The 26,417-nt window shown below is 43.6% G+C and overlaps 2 protein-coding genes across 3 annotated transcripts; both read right to left on the bottom strand.

The window, feature by feature from the left end:
- Positions 1 to 220: 220 nt before the first annotated feature.
- Positions 221 to 3,229, bottom strand: LOC310691322 (vomeronasal type-2 receptor 26-like). Its single transcript, XM_083471059.1, has one exon. The coding sequence runs from the start codon at positions 1,441 to 1,443 to the stop codon at positions 547 to 549; it is 897 nt and encodes a 298-aa protein (XP_083327185.1). The 5' UTR covers positions 1,444 to 3,229; the 3' UTR covers positions 221 to 546.
- An 8,607-nt stretch (positions 3,230 to 11,836) lies between these two features.
- Positions 11,837 to 25,656, bottom strand: LOC310691328 (uncharacterized protein; the record flags this gene model as incomplete). Of its 2 annotated transcripts, none has more annotated exons than XM_083471069.1 (3): positions 11,837 to 12,279; positions 13,783 to 14,001; positions 25,043 to 25,656. In XM_083471069.1, the coding sequence occupies 3 exons, from the start codon at positions 25,074 to 25,076 to the stop codon at positions 11,948 to 11,950; spliced, it is 585 nt and encodes a 194-aa protein (XP_083327195.1). In that variant the 3' UTR covers positions 11,837 to 11,947. The 2 variants fall into 2 exon arrangements, with proteins under 2 accessions (XP_083327195.1, XP_083327194.1); XM_083471068.1 differs by lacking the exon at positions 25,043 to 25,656 and adding an exon at positions 15,777 to 15,882.
- Between the last annotated feature and the right edge of the window lie 761 nt (positions 25,657 to 26,417).

Below are 26,417 nucleotides of genomic sequence, written 5' to 3'. Positions count from 1 at the left end.
CTCTGGGCAGCTTGCAGCATATATAAAAACATAGTAAAACATCAAGCATTAAAGCCTTCCTGAAACAGGGCTGTCTTCAGATGTCTTCTAAAAGTTGTGTATTTCGTTATCTCCTTGACATGTGAAGGGAAGGTGTTCCACACGGAGGGCGCCACTACTAAGAAGGTCCTCTGCCTGGTTCCCTGTAACTTCGCTTCTTATGGTACAAACACAATGTATCTCTGTCACTGTCCTATTGGAAATCTTTTGGAAATCTAACCACCTCTCTTGGTTTTAGCTCTCCGTTTAAGAGCTTGCTTTGCATTTAACTGTTAAGCACTAGAGTTGCAATTATTGTTTTATTTGATTTACATACTACCCTTTATCCAAAGATCTCAACCATTGTGCAAAAGTCAGCTGCTGAAAATACATAATGTACCTTTTCTGGGATGTTTTTCGAGGCAGGCTCCTCACCTACTCATCAAATCATAGCTAATGCTCTAGTAATCCTTACCAATGCATTAATAGTACATTAATAGTGTAATAGAAGAAAACAAGGCAGAATCTTTAAAACTTTCTCCTAATTAGCTCTCTGCTGTTCTGCTGGGGCCTAAACACAATGATGTAGCATTTAGGGGCAAAGATGCAGCCCAGTAACCCAGCACTGGAGGCTAAGATGGAGAAAATCTCCACAGCCACCATGTATTTCCCTCTTGTGCTCAGGTAGGTTGGAACAAAGGATAACCACACGCTGCAAAAGACCAACATGCTGAAGGTAATGAACTTGGCTTCATTAAAACTATCAGGTAACTTGCGGGCTAGGAATGCCACAGTGAAGCTGGAAATGGCCAAGAAGCCCATGAAACCCAAGACACAGTAAAGCATGGCGACTGACCCTTCGTTACATTGCACAATGATTTCTCCAGTTACTGTGTGCATGTCTAAATCAGGAAATGGCGGAGAGGTTGCCAACCACAAGGTACAAATACTTGCTTGAATGAGGGAACAGGAAAAAACAACAGAATGTCCCTGTCTTTTCCCCATCCACTTCCTCATGCTGGATCCTGGCTTTGTAGCCATGAAAGCTATCACTACAGTGATGGTTTTGGCCAATACACAAGAAACAGCCATTGAGAAGATGATGCCAAACACTGTTTGTCGGAGAAGACAGGTCACTTTTCCAGGTTTGCCAAGGAAAAACAATGAAGAAAGGAAGCAGAGCAGGAGGGAGATGAGGAGGATATAGGTGAGGCCTCGGTTGTTGGCTTTGACAATGGGTGTATCCCTGTGCTTAATGAAAATTGTTAACACCAAGACTGCATGAATGGAAAGAAAAACAGCAGCGAAGGCTAAAGTGATTCCTAATGGTTCTTTATAAGAAAGAAAGGTTATAACTTTAGGCACACATTCATCTTTGTCCTTACTTGGAAATTGCTCTTCTGGGCACATGAAACAGTCAGCCATATCTAAAAAAGAGTAAATTTATCATTTCAGCATTAATTACCTGTTACCTATGGATTGTTCTCCACTCTACCTCTCATCATAGCTGTCAACGTTTCCCTTTTTTTAAGGGAAATTCACTTATTCCGAATAGGATTCCTCGCAAGGAAAGGGAAAAGTTGGCAGCTATGCCTCTCATACATCAGTTAAGAATGTAGAGATCTCTCTCTACCATTGGTGGATCTTTCCATAGGATTCCCCCGATAGACTGGAAGAAGATTGGAGCAAGATTATCACCCAGCTGTCAGAGCTCTTGTATAGTTCTTGTATAGTTCTTGTCTCAAAAAGTGAATTGACATATATGAAACACTCAAGATTTAGGGATAAAAATTAAGGTACGTCTAAAGGTGAGCTTATATAATTTGCACTTTTCAAAACAATGTACAAGCTGAAATACAGCTTACTCCTTTTCCTTTTTGTCAGGGACTAAAACCAATCCAGTCACCTGTGGATGAGTACAGAAATAACTGGTCGCCTGTTTAGGGACTGAGTAGGAATGAATATTTGGGGTGTTTCGCTGAGGAATCGCCTATTTTAGACTACTCCAAGCACCTCTTGTTTGCTAGGCTTTTGTTTCTTTGGCTTTATTTTTTGTCACAGCTAGATGGCTGTGGGAGTGGGTGCAAGGCAGACTATGCCAAAATAATGAGCACCCCGAAATACCAGCTTGGTAAAGGGATTCTTCCATATTCACAATTCATCACTGACTGGCATCAAGGTGTTTACAGGAGTGCTCCTTAGGCTTCACCCTTTGAAACACGGGGCAGCAGAGGAGGGGTGTAGTAATCGACTGAGCACACCTCCGAATGAGCTTCCAATGTAAAGCATGGATAAAGTCATATTCTGCTGTGAAGCTTGGAACCAGGATGGTGTCACCCTTAGAAGATATTTGGATATACATTCCCTTCGCTCTTCTGCAAATTCCATGCTCGCATTGATTTAGCTAATCACATGATAGTATGCACATTGGAGTAAGTTTTCACTTGTAAATAGCCATCTGGCACAACTCTTTTAAATTACTCTGTGTGGGTCAAAACATTGGGGGTACTACATGACCTACCCTTCTTGTTGGAAATCTTCCCTTCTGGACATGGAGTACAATCATAGCAGCAGAATTTCTTCCCTTCTTTCCTTTTCTTCTCATTGCCAGGGTGGCAGTAGTCGTTACACAAAGAAATAGGCATCGCCTATCCAGACATTAAAGGAGTTACAAAAGGGAAATGGAGATAGATAGAAAGATAGACAGACAGATACTTCTGATGTTGATCTTGGCATATGCGCCAGATCTTTTAAGGACCTAAAAGCATCCCTCTTAGGCAAGCAGGGGAATAGCTCTGGTAATACCCATAGTTTAGCCAGCAGATAACTCATAAAGACTGAGTCAAACGAGTATTTGAAGAGAGTGAGTCACCATTAGTTAAGATTCCACATCTACAAACACAAAAAGAATCTTCAAAGAAGATGGCAAAGATGATGGATCAGTGAAAAATCTGGACCGGTAATCAGTAATGGAGATCTATCTCTTGTCAAGAAAGGGACTATGGGAATCATCATGCTGAATGGCCAGAGAATACTTTTCAGGTTGCTCAGTTAAAATGAAGCAGCTAGACTCGGTCAAAATATAGGAGTGCAATCCAGTTTATCTTGGCTCATAATTAAGTTCCTTTGATTTCAGTACAGCATAATCCCAATTAAATGGTTAAAAGATTGCAACCAAAGCACCAATTCCTCAATGTAGCTACATTATTATGGTTGACTTTACAGTGGTGCCCCGCAAGACGAATGCCTCAAAAGACGGAAAACTCGCTAGACGAAAGAGTTTTCCGTTTTGGAGGTGCTTCGCAAAACGAATTTCCTATGGGCTTGCTTCGCAAGACGGCAATGTCTTGCGAGTTCCTGCTGTTTTTTTTCCCTTCCCCCCTTTTTTCTAAGCCGCTAAGCCGCTTATCAGCTGATCCGATCAGCAGATAAGCTGCTAAAAGCCGCTAATAGCGCTAATAGCGCTAAGCCACTTATCAGCTGATCTGATCAGCAGATAAGCCGCTAAAAGCCGCTAATAGCGCTAAGCCGCGAATCCTTCAATGGGCTTGCTTCGCAAGACGAAAAAACCCGTTAGACGAAGAGAATCACAGAACGGATTCTTTTCGTCTTGCGAGGCACCACTGTATTGCGTTCATAAAATAATTTTTAAAATGTTTACACACTCAGAAATAAGTGTGTCTGTATGTATGTCAAGAACCAGAAAGTATCTTAACACTTCTGATAGTCGCTGCATTGGATTTGAATCTATATATACTACTACCAATCACAGCTATACTAAAATTCTAGCTTTCGTTTCCCACTCTCCAACATCTTGATACTAATCATTAAGGGAAACCAAGAGAAAAATAAACAAAGAAGAATTTAAAATGAACCAAGGAATCCCTTATCCAGGTAACGGATGTATTATCTCTATAGTTATCTCTGTGACCAGTCATTGTTGTTATGTCAGTCTTTGTCTAAAAACATTAAAGGTGGTATGAGCATTATCTTCCTCATGATTATACTGGCCAGAATACTGCCTGGACTAGTCAGCAAGGCAACCCTAGGCTATAATGCCATTGACTGCAGCTCCTTCAGCCCATGTCTTCATCCAGCCACGCCAGAATCCATACCTGGTTGAAACCGCTGTGCCAGACAATTATATCTTCATGAATTATGAATTCTTCACCTTTGGGAACATCTATGTCAATCCTACCAATTTTCACTCTCTGGAAAGAGTTATTTGGAAATATGATCGTGTTCATTATGTCAAAGCCGCCTCGCATTTCCCATTTGTCATTGAAGGAAATGGTTTCCCCAGCTGAGTTGTTAAAGGAACTCCCATGAAGAAAGTGATGGAGCTAAGGTATAATAAAGAAGGATATCAATAAATCAGAGAATTCATCTTTTCTGACTACTACCATTTATGTCAGGTATTGATTTCCACTGCTGTTGGATGACAGTTATCAGGCACTCATCATGGCTAATGGGGATTATGGGAATTCTTCCTGCACTGGATATTCTGACTCCAGTTGGAGGACCCAGGAGAGACTCTCTGGGAAGCAGGAAATGGAAAGGCAACCAACAGGAAGACCTTCCACCACCCTAGGCTGAAGAGTCTGCTGACTTCTCTCTTTTATGGCTGGGTCTGTGTGTGGATTTTTAGCACCACTGGGCTTGAGAGCTTGAGAGTAGCCCAGAAAGCTGAAGTGGAGTCGCTGTGCAGGAGCAGAAGGATGCCCCATCAGAGCACAGTGCACTTCAACACCTTGCAGTCAGACTACTGGTTGGAGTGTTGAATCATCCTGAGCATTTCTGGAGGAATCCTTGCAACCTTGATGTCACCATTGCCCTGGAAAAAGCTGGGTGGGCTATGGAGGAGTGCCCATCACCACTGGGAGGGCTCAAGAACGGGAGGAAGGATGAGAAGTCCCCGTCGCAAGAAACAGGCAAGCTTTCCAGAGGCGCCTCAACTGGAATGCTTCCCAGCCCTCTGATCCCTTTCAGCAGCCAGATCAGATTTTCAGGATCAAAGCTGTTGGTGGAACAAGGATTGTGATGCTCAAGAGTTTTATCTATCTGCTCTACTTTGAAATCCTGAATGACAAATCCTAAGTAGTTTGTAGTGCAATAGGAAAATTTGGAAAGGGGGGGGGGGACTTCCAGTGGCAGACAATTTTTAAATTTAAAACATGTAAAGACAGTAGCAGTGAGAACAGTAGCAGGACGGGAAATGATGCAGGAGACAATTCCCTTGAGGAATGTGACACAATAAAGCAGGACTGTCATGGCCTTTCTAATAGAGCTGTTCAGCACTGAAACAGACTCCCACACAAGGTGGTGGACTCTCCTTCCTGAAGGTTTTTAAGCAGAGGTTGGGTGGCCTCTTTCATGAATGCTTCAGTTGAGATTTCTGCATTGCAGGGGGTTGTACTAGATGACCCTTGGGGTTCCTCCCAACTCTATCAGCCTATGAAAGAAATAGAAACCTATAAAATGCTCTCAACCAATAAGATGGCCAATTCCATTTCCTCGGTGATTCATGCAGGAGAAAGCTGAATATAGTCTCAACTCCGAGGTTTCCACAACCTGAGGAATACTTCTGGGTTTGCCGCATGCTCATCCCGAAGTTTACATAACCAGAGGGTTACGTAAAAGGAGGTTTGACAGTACTTTGTTTATTGAAATGAAAGAATATTTTGTTGTAGGGACATTACCTGCCAGGGTTGAAGATCTTGAAGTTCAGCACTGAAACCCTTCTCATTAGTTCTCAGCTTGGATCGAGAAGAGGCCATAATATGCAAAGCATGAGCCACAGCGTAAACACCATTATAAACACTATAGCTGTGACCAGTCATGAGCACTTCAAACTGTGGTGCAGGGAGGCTCTCTAGTCTCTCCTCTCCAGTACATGTTTGGTCAACATCCATTGCCACATTGGGGTTAGGAAGTACACAGTCAAAGGCTTGCTCCCAAAAGTCCTTCAGAAAACTGTCCTTCTGGGCCCCGTGAAGCTTTATGGTCCCAATAAATTCCCTAAACCCCGAAATCTCTTTGGAGTGAACTGTAAAGGAAATTGCACCTTGGAACATTTGAAGACCCCAGCTCCTTTGAATGCCAGTTAATATGAAATCTATCTGGGTTGTTGTAATCCACACCTTTCTCATTGAGGGAGTCTCCTTGTTTCCAGAGTCTCGTATAAACATAATAGCCCTAAGCCATGCAATAGTCAAAGATTCTCCATATATAATGAATGTAATCACTGTATAATCTGTGTAATGTGCATAAAAAATTATGGCTATGTCAATAAGTTTCTCCAAGTTATCCCAATGGCTTATGCGTGGGATTCTTTGGGTGAATGCTGAACAGATCCCATACTGAGAAAACAATGGATCCAGTGTCTGCAAGAAATGTTCTCCACTGTTGTCATCATCTATAAGAATTCCAACCCATGTCCATTTGAAATACTGGAGTAACAGGATAAGCCCCATATACTGCTGGGTTTCATTTGGGACCAGACAATAAAAGGATGGCCCTTGAGTGATACGATTCCCCTGTGGGGCAAATGAGCCATATGTGAGCTGGAAAAAATAATAATGTGCAGATATTGCAGGGCAAAGTTAGGAATGCCTTTATGATCCTGATTATACAACATTTATATATATAAACAGTTGTTAGGAGCCTAGAGCTAAATTTAGCACATCTGATTGAATGTCCCAAGTATATAAAGCATACAATTTCATCATCATAAAATCATAGAATTGTAGAGTTAGAAGAGACCCACAAGGGTCATCTAGTCCAACCCCTGCAATGCAGGAATCACAACTAAAGCATGCATAACATTTGTACCAAATGTTCATTAGCAAAATGTTGGGCAGGAGAGAAGAGAATTGATTGATTGCATCTCTATCTCCAATGAGATATTTTTTTCTCCAAGCTGCTCAAGGTGGCGTTTATGGTTCTCCCTGCATTTAATCCCCACAACAACCCTGTGAGGTAGGCTAATAATAATAATAATAATAATAATAATAATAATAATTTATTTTTTATACCCCACCCATCTGGCTGGGTTTCCCCAGCCACTCTGGGCGGCGTCCAACAGAATATTATAATACAATAGTCTATTAAACATTAAAAGCTTCCCTAAACAGGGCTGCCTTCAGATGTCTTCTAAAAGTCTGATAGTTGTTTTTCTTTTTGACATCTGGTGGGAGGGCATTCCACAGGGCAGGTGCCACTACCGAGAAGGCCCTGTGCCCGGTTCCCTGTAACTTGGCTTCTCGCAGCGAGGGAACCGCCAGAAGGCCCTCAGCACTGGACCTCAGCGTCTGGGCAGAACAATGGGGGTGGAGACACTCCTTCATGTATACTGGCTGAGAGGCAGTGACTGGCCCCCAAGGTCACCCAATGAGATTTTTATGGCCAAGTACAGATTTGAACTTGGGTTTCCTAGGCCCTGTTAGTCTGACACCCCAAACTCTACACAGCACTGTCTCTCACACCATCCTGGGTACAATTTGGATTGTTTCACTGGGGCAACACTCTGTTTAAAATCTTGATTGTCCCATTACCCTTGCCCTCACCACACTCTGAGCCCCCTCCTGTTCCAAGCTCCCCAACACTGCCCTCATCTCTGTTTCAGTGGTAGATAGGTAGCCGTGTTGGTCTGCCATAGTCAAAATAAAAAATTCCTTCCAGTAGCACCTTAAAGACCAACTAAGTTAGTTCTTGGTATGAGCTTTCGTGTGCATGCACACTTCTTCAGATATCTGAAGAAGTGTGCATGCACACGAAAGCTCATACCAAGAACTAACTTAGTTGGTCTTTAAGGTGCTACTGGAAGGAATTTTTTATCTCATCTCTGTTGTTGTTGTTGTTGTTGTTTTATCGGTTGCTTCAGTACCAACATAACTCAAATGACTTACATTTTACTGTATAAACAAAAACCAGCACCAAAAAAAACCCCAAAACCAGCACCAAAAAAAACCCCAAAAAGAAATCTAAAAGACAACTCTATTTTTAAAAGGCAGGCTTAAAACACCACACGCACTCAAGGAGGCCACAGTTAACTAAGAGCCAAAAAAATAAATGTTAAGTAATAAGGGAAGAATAAATAAAATATCATGAAACTACAAAATCAAGTTCTGCATAAGAAAGAAGCGCCTACATCACACTCACACACAATCTCATGTGTACAGGGAGAATTCCTACCTGTGGAACCTTATAGGAACCTATAATATCTGCTATAAGATTGGAGGTATCAGAGCCAAGTCCGCCAATGATAGCCATGAGCTTTTTGTGTCGGTCACACTGGTAGTTGGGAACAAATTTATCTGTTCTGAAGAGCACATCCAAAGTGGTACGATAAGTCATCCTTGCATCGTAGTAGCTATCATAGATATGGAATCCAAGTGTGACATTGGGTAGGAACTTAGGATTCTCATTGATTTCGTTCACAGCAAATGCCAAAGCAAGGATGTGCTGGTAGAATTTTGTCACCATTCTGCATATAGAGGTAGAATTTGTTCATCCCTTTGTATAACGAGTATGTTTCCTGCTATCATATCACAATATTGGTAATTTCTAATAGATTCTATGGGGGGGTTGGACAAACCTACACACACAAAAACACACTTAACATTTTGCCATTTACAGAAAAAAATATATTTGTGATCTGAGCAGCTACAAAAGATGCAGAGCAAACGAAGCAATTTCTTACTCTGGAACATCAAACTGGTTCTGAGAAGGATGTTCACTGAATGAAACTTCATGAGAATGGTAAACTAACTGAGAAGCAATTCCACCAATGAAGAGAGTTCCTGGCTGGAACCACTCATGTGGAACAGGGTGGGGATCATTTCTGGGACACTCCAGAGTATCTATTTTGTAACCCATAGGAAGCAACAAAGGTAGAGCTATCAGAAGCCACAACATCTAATCAGCAAAGCATCCCTCTAGATTGAGAATCTCCTCTGTACAGAAACTACCAGACTTAACAGTCTACATAGGTTGGTGGCTAATTCTGCTAACACATCTCTTAAGGGAAATTCATCAGCTATGTCTTTGACTGAGACACCAATGCATGCCTTAAGTGCTAGCAAGGTTAGCTGATGTAAGGTGGAATAAAAGGGGGAACGTATGAAAGGAAAGTGACAGAGCCCTGCCCGCCTTTTCACCTACTCTCAGGTGTACATTGCTTGGGGGCGTATTTATATCAATTTTCAGGTTTACTGGTTGATCATTTTCTAGTAACCTCTGGCAAGTCTTTGGAGCTTTGGGCAGTTGGAACAAATTATAGGGGCTTCCATGATCCTAGGAGGCCAGTGTTTAGTCCTTTACCATTTGAGTGCTGTTCCTCAACCCCACCCCCAAAGCAAATCTGTTATTTCCTTTTTTGAGATTTTATAATGACTCTCCACTGTTCCTTGCAACATTATAATAATAAGTAGCAGGTGGCTAAGAGATCCCCATAGGAACTGCACTCCAGGAAGGAACAGAAATCAACATGTTCAAGGGCGGCATTTTGCAACTACCCTTTTAATATGAATGGCATAAGCTTTCTATCAAACTATGGCAGAATAAGAAGAATACAGGACATTCCATTTGCTAATCTAAAAAGTGACAGGTGGCCCATGCCCCATTCACCAGAAATTTGCCCCCAGATGGGATAGATACAGTAGGATATGCTTCATCTAGTGTTATCATTACATATTATCATTACAGAACCCCTGTGGTGTACATTAAGCTGAGAGATATTGAGATGTTATTTATCTATAGATGAAGCATGGAAATCATTGAATCCGGGATAGGCTGAAGAGAAAGATGTAGTATAGGCTGGAGAGCTTGCGATGCTGAGGAAGGGGTGTGCATCATTTTTCACTCTGGGATTTCTCCTCAGGCCTCTGGCTGAGCTTTATGGTGTCATTGATTCAGTCAGAGTAGGAAACTATCACCTGGCTGAAGGCCAAGAGGGAAACCTTGCTGCTGTCCTTCAATACTTGGGTGTTCACATGCTGGCCCTCAATGAGGGAACTCGACAGAGGGCCTTTTCAGTAGTGGCGCCCGCCCTGTGGAGTGCCCTCCCATCAGATGTCAAGGAAATAAACAACTATCTGACTTTTCGAAGACATTTGAAAGCATCCCTGTTTAGGTAGGTTTTTAATGTTTGATGTTTTATTGTACTTTTAATTCTGTTGGGAGCTGCCCAGAATGGCTGGGGAAGCCCAGCCTAATGGGTGGGGTATAAATTATTATTATTATTATTATTATTAATCCACTGAACAGAAACTTCACTTGTTTTGAGCCCTGTGACCAAGCTGGTGAGCATTGTCTGTGCTTGCTGAAGGCTGGTTTCTTCGCAGTGCAATAGAAATTGGCATGGGGACCATTCGCCTTGTCTCTTTAAGTTTCCGGTGGGGGTTAGTATGAGACAAAAGGAGAGGCAACAGTTATTAGAGTTAAACATACCTGATGGACAGGCAGCATTTAGGAAATGGTAGTTTTGGAAGGAAGGACAAGCAGGACCATCTAGAAAGGGCTATGATGACATTCTGATGAACACAGGAATTCTTGACAGGGTTATTCTGAAGGGTTTGCCTACCTTCTGTATTTTTCATACATTCTTCACGGCAGCAGCACATTGTCTTTTTGCACTCCTGAAATGTGTTATTTTTAAATATAAAGCAGCTTAGAAATGATTTTAAAATCAATGAATGAATAAATGCCTTGGATTAAAACCTCTGCTTTCCATCTTAGTCCTTCAATTCTTTCTTTTGTCTGCCATTCGTTCTTCTCTACACCCCTGTGATTTGCCTTCTCTCTGACCCTCTTTCCCATGCATATTTTCTTTTCCTTGAATCGTGGAATTATTGAGTTGGGAGGGTTCCAAGGGTCACCTAGTCCAACTCCCTGCAAAGCAGGAATCTCAGCTAGCTACGCAGCTCCTTAATGTGTGGACTGGACCACCAGGGCAACGATATGAAAATCTGCCTCCAACAGAACTGCACCACCTGTTCATCGAGGTCAACTGATGCTCGGTAAACATGATCAACAGCCAGAAGACCCTGGTCAGTAAAATGAATTGTTGTCACTCCACTCACCTTTCTTTTTATAGGACAAGCTCTGCTGGGGGGGGGGGGAGAGACACAAAAATCTGTGCTCGGGGAGAGTCTAAACTCTGGTGAGGAAGGATAGGCTAAGATACAGTGACTAGCCAAAAGCCCCCTCCCCCCAGTGAACTGTTACGGAAAAGGAGCAATGCGGCAGCGAGCTGCAGCTGGCTGGAAAGCAAAACATGATGGGAATGTTTGGGACTGTACCGTGAGAACAAAGGGACAGTCTATTCACTGTGCTGAGCACCGGATTTAGCTCAGAGTGAAATTTGACCTGTACAGGAAGTACAGGAGGTGGAGTTTGTCTCTCTGCTGTTGGAGTCTGAAGAGTGCAGACGCGTTTCTCTGTAATGCTGCAAAGACAGTAATAAAGGCATGTGAATACATTTCTGTCTATCTCTTTCCCCTCCCTGGGGGGAGCAGGGAGCAGGGAAGAGTGGTGTGTCCTTCTCACGCTGGGGAGGATCGCCGATCGCGACCTAGCCTGTATCCTGCCAGGAAACGCAGACAGGAAGGTCAATAAGGAGATCAAGCCGGGTGCCTGGTGAGTGGCCAGTTTCTATGATAAGGCTTGAAATCTTAACATCAACTTCATGGTTATGTGCTAAACACACTTTGCTTCTACAATAATCAAACTTCAACATGATTTTGCAGGGAGATTAATCCATTCCCCACTTCTTTCCAGAACCCACCCACCACCTCAATCAAGTGATCACATCATGAGATATCTGTGAGTTTGCTCCCTTTTATTCAGCCTTAGGCCAAACATGAATACAAGGAAATTATTTAATCCGGGATAGGCTGAAGAGGTTGTGATGCTGAGGATGGGGTTTGCATCACTTTTCACCCTGGGATTTCTCCTCAGGCCTCTGGGTGGGCTCCACGATGCCTGCTGTGCGGGTAAACGTACAGGAGTATGAAGTGCTGTTCCAGTCAGAGTAGGGGATTACCACCTGGCTGAGGGCCAAGAGGGAATCCTTGATGCTGCCCTTCAAGACTCGGGGATTCACATGGCGACCTTCAAGGAGGACATTCTTCACCCACTGGACAGAAACTTCACTTGCATTGAGCCCTATGACCATGCCAGTGAGGATTGTCTGTGCTCGCTGAAGGCTGCTTTCTTTATGGTTGGCACGATAGAGATTCTCATGGAGACCGTTCCCTTTGTCTTTTAAGTTTTGGTGTGGGGAAAGTATGAGAGAAAGAGAGAGGCAACAGCTATTAATTTTAGACATACTTGATGGAAAACATTTATGACACCATTTAGTGCTGATTATTTTCTGCTGGATCCTCTGACAAACATTTTTAATCTGTAGATAGAGGGTGTAAATCCTTAATGAAAGCTTTAAGGAGCAAATGGGATTTAACTGAAGTTATTGGGTGTGTGGACCTGAGTAGGAAGATCTGTGGCACATACATGGGGCTTCCTTGAGCTGGATGAGGACATGGTGGGATAGTGGAGATTCCAGGAATATTTACACAGTTCCTTTCCCCAACATGTATAAAGAAAGCGCCTGGCACAAAAAGCACCCCAGCCTTCCCAGAGAAGGTATTGGTGTATAGGCTGGGTTTGAAAACCAAGGGTAGCTAAAAACTTCCCATATCCAATGATACCATCTCTGCACAGTTGCTCCTGGAGCAGCTAACTAGGTACGGAGCTCCTTAAATGTGTGGACTTGGCCACCAGGGCAAGGATATAGAAATCTTCCTCCAATAGAAGGGCACCATATGTTCATCTAGGTCACCCTATGCTGGGTAAACATTATCAACAGGCAGATGAAGGTTAGAAGGATCCTTGGCTGGAGGTGGGAAGGGTTTTTAATGGGGGTGGAAATTATTGTGGGAGACACCTTGGCCCTTGCAGGGTACACATTCTTTCCTTTCCTTCTCCCATTGTTACCTTCATATAAAAACATGCATTTAGTATTGTCAAGGAACTGACATCGGAGCTAGAGGCGAAGGGAAGGCTCTCAGATGATGCTGGAGAAGGGCCCAGCAGGGAGAGAGGCAGCTCAGTAGAGGGGGAAGCAAATCAGCGCAACACCAGGGATAAAGGAGGGTAGATGGGGGAATCGGCGAGAGGGCTTCAGGACTCTTCACTGGACACCATCGGGGAGAGCACAGGTCCTCCGCTACCCACGCCCTCCCTGCACAGAAGACTTCCGCGCAGGGAGAGTAGGAGGAGACTGGGCATCAAACAACTTTTATGTTGGAAGAGGTTTAAGAAACGCCCACTGACGGATTCTGCTAGCGACTGAGGCAGCAACGAAGAGAAGGGCTGTCCAGACAGAAAGGTTTAACAAGGCAATTTAGCCTGGAGAGGTGGCAGCTTACGCACAAGCAACCCCATACGCATTACAAGTATTGTTCAAGAACGGTGAAAACCTTTCTGCAGAGATAAGAGGAGAATGACTGTTCTCCACCGGACTGATTGCAGTTTCAAGTTGTGTCTTTAGCCAATAGTAGCACTGATATCATGGCAACTGTTGGGGAAAGTCTTATCTCAACAGGCCATAATGGAAAGCAGAAATAAATTTCTGAATTAAGGAGGAAGCAGTCTTGAAATGGTCAGTCCCTGAGAGGATCTTAAGCAATCTGGAAACAATCATCCAGCTCCCAAACCATGCTTTTCAAAGGAAAACTAAGTCCCAACTGTGTCGAGAGTTTTTACCTTCAGGTTCACTGACTTTTGTTCGGGTAACTTCAAAGCTTATTCGACAGATTAAGTCGTTCACCGTTGCAATGACTACTTCTGCAATGCTGAGGTATGCTGTGCTACCAGTGCGTGCACTTCGGGTGTCGGTGGTGTTACCTGATTGGCCACTTGCCTGCCACGTAATCCTCATGCCTTCGGGGACAGAGCCAGAGGCACTGCACATCAATATTACACCTAAGGGAACAAAATATATAGACAGGCAGACAGACAGATGAAATTCCTGCTTTTTTAATGACTTTATATTACTGTTTTTATGGTTTTTCTGATATTGCTTTACAGTTTTTATGTTGCTTAGTGCACTGTTTAAGATTTAAGCAGCTTCGAAATTATTTTAAAATCAGCAAATAAATAAATGCCGTAGGTTAAAACCTCTGCTTTTCATCTCACTCCTTCCAGTCTTGCTTTTGTCTGCCATCTGTTCTTCTCTACACCCCTGTGATTTTCCTTCTCTCCGACCCTCTTTCCCATGCATATTCTCTTTTCATGGAATCATAGAATTCTAGAATTGGAAGGGACCCCAATGCTCATCTAGTCCAACCCCCTGTAATGCTTACTTACTTACTTCATCAAAACTTTTCTAGGCATTACAAATATAGGGCATCCTAAAACATTTAAAATATATACAAATAAGCAGCCATGTAGAATATATAATGATGAGGAATTTCACTGGGATTTCTTCCCGCTAAATAGTGCCATTTAGCACTCCAAGAGATACTATTAACAAAACCTCAGCCCCCCATGCAGTTAATTCCAGGTTAATCTGATGTTTTCATTGTGCCATGAGGTTAGACTACCCAAAAAAGGGGGGCAGCATGCATTTGCTTAGCAGGTTGTAAAATAGACATTAGAAAAGGATATGTTCTACAGTGTCCGGCACATTCAAAGAACATCCACAATGTCTATCATTTCTGGGGATGTTTAAAAATCTGCCCTTGACAAAAGCTGAAGGGAAAACATTCAATCGGTCTAAGATAAAGGTCCCGAGTTGGGCAGAATTTATTATTTTTGAGATATGTGACCCTGTTATCTCGGGGGAGCAAATTTTTTTTTACACCTGACTTGTTGTCCCCCCCCCCCCAATGTACCTTAATCTGGTTTGACTATTGCAATAAATATATTGCTCACTCGAATTATATGAGGGTTCCAAGTCAATACCAATAGATCTGATTTTCCTATGTAAGAGTTGGAACTTCTGGATTTATCAGAGTCCGTAAGTCCGTCAGAGAGTAGACTCAAATGCTGGCAACAAAATGGAAATGCAACCCGTATTTTATAGTGCTAGCCCACACCCAATATTCCATCGTGTGTATACCTAGTTCTGCACACATTGTCTCATACATGATTGAACTTGGGAGCCCCAGGAGACGTCTCAAAACAGATGTGAGGGTGATCCGACTGAGACATCTGTCACCCCATTGATCTGACTGACCTGGCTGGCTAGGCAGGTGTCCCCCTGTTTCATGTGTGTCCCTCCCTAAGCTGCACGCTCGGTGGAAGAAGAAGACCATACCAGGTAGAAGGAGTGTACCATTCTTCAGTCAAGGCTTGATGATAGCTGCGCTCCCTGTATAGATAGAACCTCCCTGATAGAACCTTCCCCTGTAATGCAGGAATCTCAGCTAAATAATTTCAGCTACACAGTTTGTGAGAGCCCTGCCTTCTTTGCCCCTATCAGAAGAATGTCTCTGCTTTCCCCTAAACCTACAAAGGTCTCAGCACACAGAAACAGGCACTTACAAATGTTAATAAAAAGGTATTTGTTTTGGAACCATGGGATCCGTCCCTTTGGAATGACTATCCTGTTTACTGCTGGCAAATAAGCAGAAAAGTTGGAGGAAGAGAATCCAAGGGTTGTTATTGCTCTGTTTCTAAGGGTGGTTCCAGATGCCCAGATTTCAGGTACATGCATGAGAAGGCTGCAAAGAGGAGGGAAAGAGAAGCAAACTCACCTGTATCAGCCTGGGAAGAAGTCAGTGGCAGGCTGGCCCCACAAAGGAGTCCCACATATGGTAAGAAGATCTTGGCCCACATTTTAGGATTCAGTGTGAATGGCATGTGGGCCACCAGGCCTGCTTATATAGCATCCTGGGAAACTTTGGTGAGATATGTTTCCCATCAGTAGCTCCACCCAGACAATCCAAGAAGAGGCTATTCTGTGAGGTTCTCAGAAAGTCCTTCCAGAAACTTGAGTGTAATTGGGATTATTTAATTGTTATTATTTAATTTGTATACTACTCTTCATTAGCAGATCACAAGCAGTTCAGAACATAAAAGTACAACATGAGAACACAAAATATATAATCTTCCCTTATCTTCTTTAGAAGACAACATGCAGAAATAGCAAAATGGAGAAGGAACATTGTGACCTTAGTTCTCTGCTGCCTTTTGATGAGGGAGCACTGATTGGCTAATGTTTGTCTGAGCCCCTTATTCATGTACAACACCCCTATATGTGGAGCTGGCACTTTTACCAGGGCTACGTAAGGTACGTTCTGCACTTGCAAGGAATTGGTTCTCTCTGCAGCCGGCACCACCACTTTCTTGTTTAACGTTCAAGGATTTTGAAACGAGACCGGTTTCTTTGGGCCTGACTTCTTACTTAAAACCAGTGCAGCAGAAGACTCAACAGGCTCTGTTCTGCCCTGGCAGGTGGGCAGCCAATGGCCTTTCAGCAGCGAGGGATCCCCTCTCACCTGAGCAGGCCTCTCATTGACCAATTCAAAGTGCAGGAGCTGGCGGGAACTCCACCTGGGCCATATCAGCACCATGCTTTAAGCAACTGATGTACTCAGCATGGCAGGGTTATTCCGAAGGATGTGCCTCCTTTCTTTATTTTACAGATCAGCTTCACAGCAGCAAGACGTCCCCAAACTTTATCCTAACTCGTTGATCATAATATCTGAAACTACATGAGGCTTTCCCAGAATCTACCTGCATTCTGCTTTCTGGTCAGGAAATATTGCTCCTCTCAATGACACATGTTCCCCAAGGAGTAGAGGAGCCCCTGTCTTGTAACATTCACATTCATCAGTAGTGGTAGAAAAACTGCTTTTAAAATGAATCTGTAAGCCTCCTCAATAACTCTAACGCCTCTCTCTTTTATATCCAGGTTACAATCCCTGCAAAGGTTTATTTTTTTAAAATAATAATAATATTTATTACTTTCCAACAAATTGAACATACATAAAAAAAGAAAATAAACAATACAGTACAAAAACAATACCTAACACTAAACTAACAAACACAATTTAAACTAGGAAAACAAAACACAAACAATTTAAACTAAGAAAACAAGACAAAAACAATTTAAAACACATCAAATAATTTCAATCCTTCATTCACTTATTTCCATGACCTCCTCACACCTTTTTGTATTCCACTTCTATTTAGTTGTTTCAGCAATTTCTTTCCATCTTCCTCTGCTTTCCATCCTATAATTATTTTAACACATTTTAACCTTATTTTGCCTTTAATTCTCTGTTAATCTATTTATACTTAATTCCTTATAACATTTCTACTGAAGCTGTATAACTTCATTCCAACATTTTTCTAACATTCCTTAATTTTACAATATTTCTGTAAATAGTCTTTAAACTTTTTCCAGTCTTCTTCCACCGACTCTTCTCCCTGGTCTCGGATTCTGCCAGTCATTTCCGCCAGTTCCATATAGTCCATCAACTTCATCTGCCATTCTTCCCGGGTGGGTAAATCTTGTGTCTTCCAATATTTTGCGATGAGTATTCTTGCTGCTGCTGTAGCATACATAAAAAAGTTCTATCCTTCTTTGGCACCAATTGGCCGACCATGCCCAGGAGAAAGGCCTCTGGTTTCTTCAGAAAGGTATATTTCAATACCTTTTTCATTTCATTATAAATCATCTCCCAGAATGTCTTAATCCTTGGGAATGTCCACCAAAGGTGAAAGAATGTGCGTTCAACCTCATTACATTTCCAACATTTATTTTCGGGCAAATGGTAAATTTTTGCAAGCTTGACTGGTGTCATGTACCACCTATAAATCATTTTCATTAAGTTTTCTCTTAGGGCATTACATGCCGTAAATTTCATACCTGTGGTCCATAACTGTTCCCAGTCTGCCATCATTATATTATGTCCAACATCTTGTGCCCATTTAATCATAGCTGATTTCACCGTTTCATCCTGGGTGTTCCATTTCAACAGCAAGTTATACATTTTTGACAAATTCTTAATTTTGGAATCTAACAGTTCTGTTTCTAATTTTGATTTTTCCATCTGGAAACCAACTTTTTTGTCCAAATTATATGCCTCCATTATTTGATAATAATGGAGCCAATCTCGCACTTTATTTTTCAATTTTTCAAAGCTCTGCAATTTTAGTCTGTCTCTCTCTTGTTCCAGAATTTCCCAATATTTCGGCCATTTGGCCTCCTTATTGAGTTTTTTCTGTGCCTTCGCTTCCATTGGTGACAACCATCTTGGGGTTTTCTCTTCTAACAAATCTTTGTATCTTATCCATACATTAAACAATGCTTTCCTGACAATATGATTTTTAAACGCTTTATGTGCTTTCACCTTATCATACCACAGATATGCATGCCAACCAAATATGTTGTTAAAACCTTCTAGGTCCAACACATCAGTGTTTTCAAGTAGCAGCCATTCTCTCAGCCAACAAAAAGTAGCTGATTCATAATAGAGTTTTAGGTCTGGCAGGGCAAATCCACCTCTTTCTTTAGCATCAGTTAATATCTTAAATTTTATTCGAGGCTTCTTGCCCTGCCAGACAAATCTGGAAATATCTTTCTGCCACTTCTTAAAACAATACATCTTATCCAAAATTTGTAATGACTGAAACAAGAACAACATCCTTGGCAGCACATTCATTTTTATCACTGCAATTCGGCCTAGTAATGATAACTTCAAATTTGACCATATTTCTAAATCTTTTTTCACTTCAATCCAACATTTTTCATAATTATCCTTAAAAAAATTTACATTTTTAGCAGTCATATTAACCCCTAAATATTTCACATTCTTAACCAATGTTAATCCTGTCTCTTCCTGAACTTTCTCTATCTCATTTACAGTTAAGTTCTTCTCTAAGACCTTAGTTTTTATCTTGTTCAGCTTAAAACCTGCTACTTGCCCAAATTCTTGAATCAATTCCAATACCCTCTTTGTGCTAGATTCTGGTTCCTGTAGAGTCAATACTAGATCATCAGCAAATGCTTTCAATTTATACTGTTTAACTCCCACTTGTATACCTTTAATCTCTTGATCCTTTCTTATCATGTTTAGCAAAACCTCAAGGACCAATATAAAGAGCAGTGGGGAAATTGGGCAACCTTGTCGTGTCCCTTTCTCAATCTTAAACTCTTCTGTCACTACATTATTCACAATTAATTTTGCCTTTTGTTCTGAGTAAATTGCACCTATACCATTTTCAAAACCTTGGCCTACCCCCATCCCCTGTAGATTCTTCTTCACAATCCCTGCAAAGGTTTAAATGTCATGGTTTCTCCGCAGAGAATCATGGAGGCTTGCAGTTTGGCAGGAGTGCTGAATATTATCTGTTAGATTGTCTGACATTTCAAATCTCTACAGAAGACCGGGGGTCATTGTGCGTGTGGCCCCAAGTAGGAAAATCTGTGGCCCGTTAGGCTTACTTGAGTTGGATGAGGACACAGTCAGATAGCGGAGGTTCTAGAAAAAATTATTGAGGGCAGAAGGTGTTGCTGGCTTTTATGTCTCAGTGGCTGCCCTGGCAGGTGGGCTACCAGTACCCTTTCAGCAGCAAAGCATCCCCTCTCACCCAAGCAGGCCTCTTATCCTGCCAGCTCCCCAGGTGTCATGGGGACCTCTTGGAAGGCTACCTGACCATCTGCGTTCTGGCTCCTTGGGGACAACGACCAAGCACAAGGATCTGCAACAGCCACCCACTCGGAGGAAGGGGCAAGTGTCCATTTCCCAACATTATATGGAAGACAACCAGCATCCCAGTCTTTCCAGAGAAGGTATTGGCATGTTCAGGTTGCTGCACAGGCTGGGTTTGAAAACCAAGGAGAGCTAAAAACATCCCCCTTGTGGGGATGTTTAGAAGACAATGGTACCTCAGGTTACATACGCTTCAGGTTACAGACTGAACTTGGGAGCCCCAGGAGACGTCTCAAGAGGGATGTGAGGGTGATCCGACTGAGACATCTGTCACCCCATTGATCACCAGGGCTGATCTGGCTGACCTGGCTGGCTAGGCAGGTGTCCCCCTCTTTCGTGTGCATCCCTCCCTAAGCTGCACGCTCGGTGGAAGAAGATGACCATACCAGGTAGACGGAGTGTACCGTTCTTCGGTCAAGGCTTGATGATAGCTGTGCTCCCTGTCTAGATAGAACCTCCCTGATAGAATCTCCCTCTGTAATGCAGGAATCTCAGCTGAATAATATCAGCTACTCAGTTTGTGAGAGCCCTGCCTTCTTTGCCCCTATCACAAGAATGTCTCTTCTGTCCCCTAAACCTACAAAGGTCTCAGCACACAGAAACAGGCACTTACAAATGTTAATAAAAGGGTATTTTTGGAAAGACTTTGAAATGACTATCCCATTTACTGCTGGCAAATAAGCAGAAAAGTTGGAGGAAGAGAATCCAAGGGTTGTTATTGCTCTGTTTCCAAGGGTGGTTCCAGATGCCCAGATTTCAGGTACATGCATGAAAAGGCTGCAAAGAGGAAGAGAAGCAAACTCACCTGTATCAGCCTGAGAAGAAGTCAGTGGCAGGCTGGCCCCACAAAGGAGTCCCACAAATGGTAAGAAGATCTTGGCCCACATTTTAGGATTCAGTGTGAATGGCATGTGGGCCACCAGGACTGCTTATATAGCATCCTGGGAAACTTTGGTGAGATATGTTTCCCATCAGTAGCTCCACCCAGACAATCCAAGAAGAGGCTATTCTGTGAGGTTCTCAGAAAGTCCTTCCAGAAGCTTGAGTGTAATTGAGATAATTTAATTGTTATTATTAAATTTGTATACCACCCTTCATTAGCAGATCACAGGCAGTTCAGAACATTAAAGTACAACATGACATCACAAAAGCCCTTTATTAATGTACAACATCCCTATATGTGCAACTGGCACTATTACCAGTGCTACGTAAGGTACGTTCTGGGCCATATCAGCACCATGCTTTAAGCAACTGATGTATTCAGCATGGCAGGGTTATTCCGAAGGATGTGCCTCCTTTCTTTATTTTACTCACCAGCTTCACAGCAGCAAGACATCCCCAAACTTTATCCCAACTCGTTGATCATAATATCTGAAACTACATGAGGCTTTCCCAGAATCTACCTGCATTCTGCTTTGTGATCCGGAAATATTGCTCCTCTCAATGACACATGTTCCCCAAGGAGTAGAGGAGCCCCTGTCTTGTAACATTCACATTCATCAGCAGTGGTAGAAAAACTGCTTTAAAAATGAATCTGTAAGCCTCCTCAGTAACTCTAACTCCTCTCTCTTTTATATCCAGGTTACAATCCCTGGAAAGGTTTAAATGTCATGGTTTCTCCCCAGAGAATCATGGAGGCTTGCAGTTTGGCAGGAGTGCTGAATATTATCTGTTAGATTCTCTGATATTTCAAATCTCTACAGAAGACCGGGGGTCATTGTGCGTGTGGCCCCAAGTAGGAAAATCTGTGGCCCGTTAGGCTTACTTGAGCTGGATGAGGACACAGTCAGATAGCGGAGGTTCTAGAAAAAATTATTGAGGGCAGAAGGTGTTGCTGGCTTTTATGTCTCAGTGGCTGCCCTGGCAGGTGGGCTGCTAGTGCCCCTTCAGCAGCAAAGCATCCCTTATCAGCCAAGCAGGCCTCTTATCCTGCCAGCTCCTCAGGTGTCAAGGGGAACTCTTGGAAGGCTACCTGACCATCTGCGTTGTGGCTCCTTGAGGACGGCGACCAAGCACAAGGATCTGCAACAGCCACCCATTCGGAGGAAGGGGCAAGCGTCCATTTCCCAACATTATATGGAAGACACCCAGCATCCCAGTCTTTCCAGAGAAGGTATTGGCATGTTCAGGTTGCTGCACAGGCTGGGTTTGAAAACCAAGGAGAGCTAAAAACATCCCCCTTGTGGGGATGTTTAGAAGACAATGGTACCTCAGGTTACATACGCTTCAGGTTACAGACTCCGCTAACCCAGAAATATTACCTCAGGTTAAGAACTTTGCTTCAGGATGAGAACAGAAATCGTGCAGCCGTGGCGCAGCAGCAGCAGGAGGCCCCATTAGCTAAAGTGGTGCTAATAGTTTCAGGTTAAGTACGGACCTCCGGAACAAATTAAGCACTTAACCCGAGGTACCACTGTAATAGGCAAGGAAATATTTGTTAAGTAGTATCCTTCCTTCACTTACGCTAGTGAGTGATGTAGCAGAACAAATCCCCTCTATATTCACGGAAGCTAGTTGGTAGATGTTCTGTACTTAGTTGATTAGGATCCAAAATGCAGCAGTCTGATTTCTCCTAGAACAATAGGATCCAGAATGCAGTAGTCAGATTGGTCCACAGGAGCCACCCAACCCAGCTCCAGGTGGAAGTGAATCCGCAATCTGATTGGCCTACAGGAGAATCCTAGAATTAGCCAATACCATGGGGCAAATTGTGTAAATAATATATATAAAGCAGACGTTTGGGGGGAACTTCCTTTCCTCGCTACTATGAGCTAAATAGTCCCTCTTAAATCTCCCTCTTAAAATACAATAAAGACTCACAAGTCTGTCTTTAAAAGTATAACAATAAGTTTACTCACAAATTGTTCACAGTACACATCCTAGAAGGCAGACTTTAAGCTTCAGGTTGCAAACATAGAACGTGGCTTACATCCTTTGTGAGGCTGGGCCCAAGTGGTTGCGAGAATGAACTGAGAGTTAGCTGAGACAAGATGACTGCGTGACTTGCCCTTTTATAGAACCATGCCCATCTGCTGAGTCACTTACAGGGGGAACAGGAAGTTAAACACCTGCCTGACAGTGTCCACTCTAGGAAGCAAAGCATGTTGTAATTGACTGTACTGATGTATTCCATCCCACACCATATCCCATAACCTCTGCACAGTTAGCTAGGTAGCTCCTTAAATGTGTGGAATGGGCCACCAAGGCAAGGATATAAAAATCTGCCTCCAATAGACGTGCTCCACCTGTTCATCTAAGTCTCCCTAGGCTGGGTAAACATTGTGTGACCAGGTGGCGACCTTCGCAGCCCCCAGAGACAACCAGAAAGGAATAATGACTCATGACAACGTGTTATGGAATGGAAATTTGGCCACAACTTTATTAACCTTTCAAATATAGGAAGACCAGCTTAAGGAACAATCCGTGATGGGTTAATTGCTTCCATAAAGAAAAGGGGGGAAAGTGCACAAAAAGTCTGACTTGAAAATTCATTTTATGCACATCGCCCCCGTCGCTCTGCAAGCTTCCAAGGTAGCTGCCTGAAGCCTCCAGAGCGCTGCGGGGACTCCCACCACGCTCCGGAGGCTTAGGGTTGCCTTCACTGAAGGCGACTGAACACACCTTGTTTTAGAGCGGGAGAACAAGGAAAAAAATCCCCTGCTCTTTCAGTCCCTTCCCCAGATATGGTAGTCATGACCCAAATGGGCACTGTGTTGATACAGAGCTGCCACACATGCTTATCCTCCTAATTTTTCTCATGAAATTCTGCTGGCCTTATTTGCTTCAGTGATTTCCTCCTCCACTTTACCGTTTGCCTGTGGTGGTCTAGTGAGGACATTGTGACTGAATTCTGTGGCATTATGCTTCCTCTATCACTAGCTAATACCAGAGAGGTTTGGAGCACTATGATGTGGAACACTATGACCACATCACGTCAGTAAATTATTGGTTGGGCTCAGACCCAGAACACCCTTAAAGAAAGGATAAGAACACAAGAATAATGTTTTGGATCAGCCAGCAGCCCATCTGTTCCTCCATTCTTTTCTTACAGTGGCTAATTAGGTGCCTATGGGGCAGCTTGCAAACACCACCCCTGCCATTCCCAACAACTAGTACAGTCATACCTTGGATCTCAAACACTAATTTGAGACAAACTTCTTAAATTTCCCAGGGGCAGGATTTTTTTTTTTAAGTCATCAGCAAGGGTTTTTCAAATTTAATCATGTTACCCTCCCCAACAAAAAAAACAACCACCCTTATTTCACCACCAGTAACCCTTGTTGCACACTCATTTCCAACGTAGCCCAGCCAGCATAACCAATGGCCCATCAATGAGAATGGAATATATAGTTCAATAGCACCTGAAAGGCCACCCCTGCTGCTCTTGGTCTCAGAGCTGCCCCCTTCCTGCCCTAAAGAGAGGCGCCTCCTCACACAGCCCCACGGGGGCCTGGGAAGAAGATGTCCCCAGACTTGGAGGCCCAACGGCGACTGGCCAAGGGTGAAAGTGAGGCCAGCATCTTACCCAGGGAGCAGCAATGGCAGCAGTGGGCCCTGCCGGGCCTGCATGGAAGAAAGGCTCTCCTTCAGGACTGGGCACTCAGCTTCCAGGCAGGCATTGCATACAGCAAGCACAATAAAAGCCAGCATGGTGCCTGCCTCCTTGTCCAGCTTCCCACTTGTCTGTCCATTCCCAACAGCAATGGCTGGCAGACTGGCCGGCTTGGCTCCTCGCCCGCTTGCTTGCTTACTTCAAGGCCGCCTCACCTCCTGGCAACCAGCACCCAATGACCAGCCCCAGAGGCAGCTTTCGCTTGTATTAGGGTTGCAACAAACAGCTGTGCAAGCCTTTGAGAGTCAGAAATGTGAGAGGACATCATAGGGGGGAGGGAAGGAAAGAGGGACAGAGGCCAGTGTTGCCCGCGGCACCCCTGACCACAATTCAAGGCGCAGCAGGGTGCCACGGCACACTGGTTGAGAACCACTGCCTTAAGCAATGGGTGCCTGTCACCCTCACTAGACCATGCAGGCATGTGTGTCCTCCCCCATCCACCAAATTGCCCATGTAGAGCAAGCGGAGGCCCTCGGTTAGGGAGACCAAGCCAAGGTTGCTTGCCGAGAGCCAGAGAACATGGAAGCTCTCCACCCTTTTTCTTTTTAACCCAACTTCAGGATTTGCCTGCGTGGCTTAACTTTGTCCTCTCTCTCTTTGGCCCCTCCCACCTGTGAAACGACGAGTTGTGCAAGGCTGAGGTATGCTGTGCTACCAGTGCGTGCACTTATGATGCCAGAGGTGTTACCTGATTGGCCACCTGCCAGCCACATAGTCATCATGCCTTTGGGGACAGAGTCAGAGAGACGCTGGGGAAGGGGTGTGCATCATTTTTCACTCTGGGATTTCTCCTCAGGCCTCTGGGTGAGCTTCATGGTGTCATTGATTCAGTCAGAGTAGGAAACTATCACCTGGCTGAAGGCCAAGAGGGAAACCTTGCTGCTGTCCTTCAATACTTGGGTGTTCACATGCTGACCCTCAATGAGGGAACTCGACAGAGGGCCTTCTCTGTAGTGGCGCCCGCCCTGTGGAGCGCCCTCCCATCACATTTGAAGGAAATAAACAACTATCTGACTTTTAGAAGACATTTGAAGGCATCCCTGTTTAGGGAGGTTTTTAATGTTTGATGTTTTATTGTACTTTTGATTCTGTTGGGAGCTGCCCAGAATGGCTGAGGAAGCCCAGCCTGATGGGTGGGGTATAAATTATGATTATTATTATTATTAATCCACTGAACAGAAACTTCACTTGTATTGAGCCCTGTGACCAAGCCGGTGAGCATTGTCTGTGCTTGCTGAAGGCTGGTTTCTTCGCAGTGCAATAGAAATTGGCATGGGGACCATTCGCCTTGTCTTTTTATGTTTCCGGTGGGGATGAGACAAAAGAAGAGGCAACTGTTATTAGATTTAGAGATACCTGATGGACAGACAGCATTTAGGAAATGGTGGTCTTGAAGGAAGGACAAGCAGGAGTATCTAGAAAGGGCTATGATGACATTCTGGTGAACACAGGAATTCTTGACAGGGTTATTGTGAAGGGTTTGCCTACCTTCTGTGTTTTTCACACATGCTTCACAGCAGCAGCACATTGTCTTTTTGCACTCCTTAACTGTGGTATTTTTAAATATAAAGCAGCTTAGAAATGATTTTAAAATCATTGAATGAAGAAATGCCATGGATTAAAACCTCTCCTTTCCATCTCAGTCCTTGCTTTTGTCTGCCATCCGTTCATCTCTACACCCCAGTGATTTTCCTTCTCTCTGACCCTCTTTGCCATGGATATTTTCTTTTCCTTGAATCATGGAATTATTGAGTTGGAAGGGTCCCAAGGGTCATCTAGTCCAACCCCCTGCAAAGCAGGAATCTCAGCTAGCTACGTAGCTCCTTAATGTGTGGACTGGACCACCAGGGCAAGGATATGAAAATCTGCCTCCAACAGAACTGCACCACCTGTTCATCTAGGTCAACTGATGCTGGGTCAACATGATCAACAGGCAGAAGACAATGGTCAGCAAAATGAATTGTTGTCACTCCACTCACCTTTCTTTTTATAGGACATGCTCTGCTGGGGGGGGGGGCGGAAAGACACAAAAATCTGTGCTCGGTTAGAGTCTAAACCCTGGT

Source organism: Podarcis liolepis, assembly GCF_965112155.1.
Source record: "Podarcis liolepis genome assembly, chromosome: 13".
Lineage (NCBI taxonomy): Eukaryota > Metazoa > Chordata > Lepidosauria > Squamata > Lacertidae > Podarcis > Podarcis liolepis.
The sequence above is the reverse complement of the archived record's forward strand: the minus strand, read 5'-3'. Positions and strand labels throughout refer to the sequence as shown.

What these genes read in the sequence shown, in the direction of transcription:
- LOC310691322 (XM_083471059.1), bottom strand. Translation starts at nt 1,443, where the DNA reads ATGGCTGACTGTTTCATGTGCCCAGAAGAGCAATTTCCAAGTAAGGAC.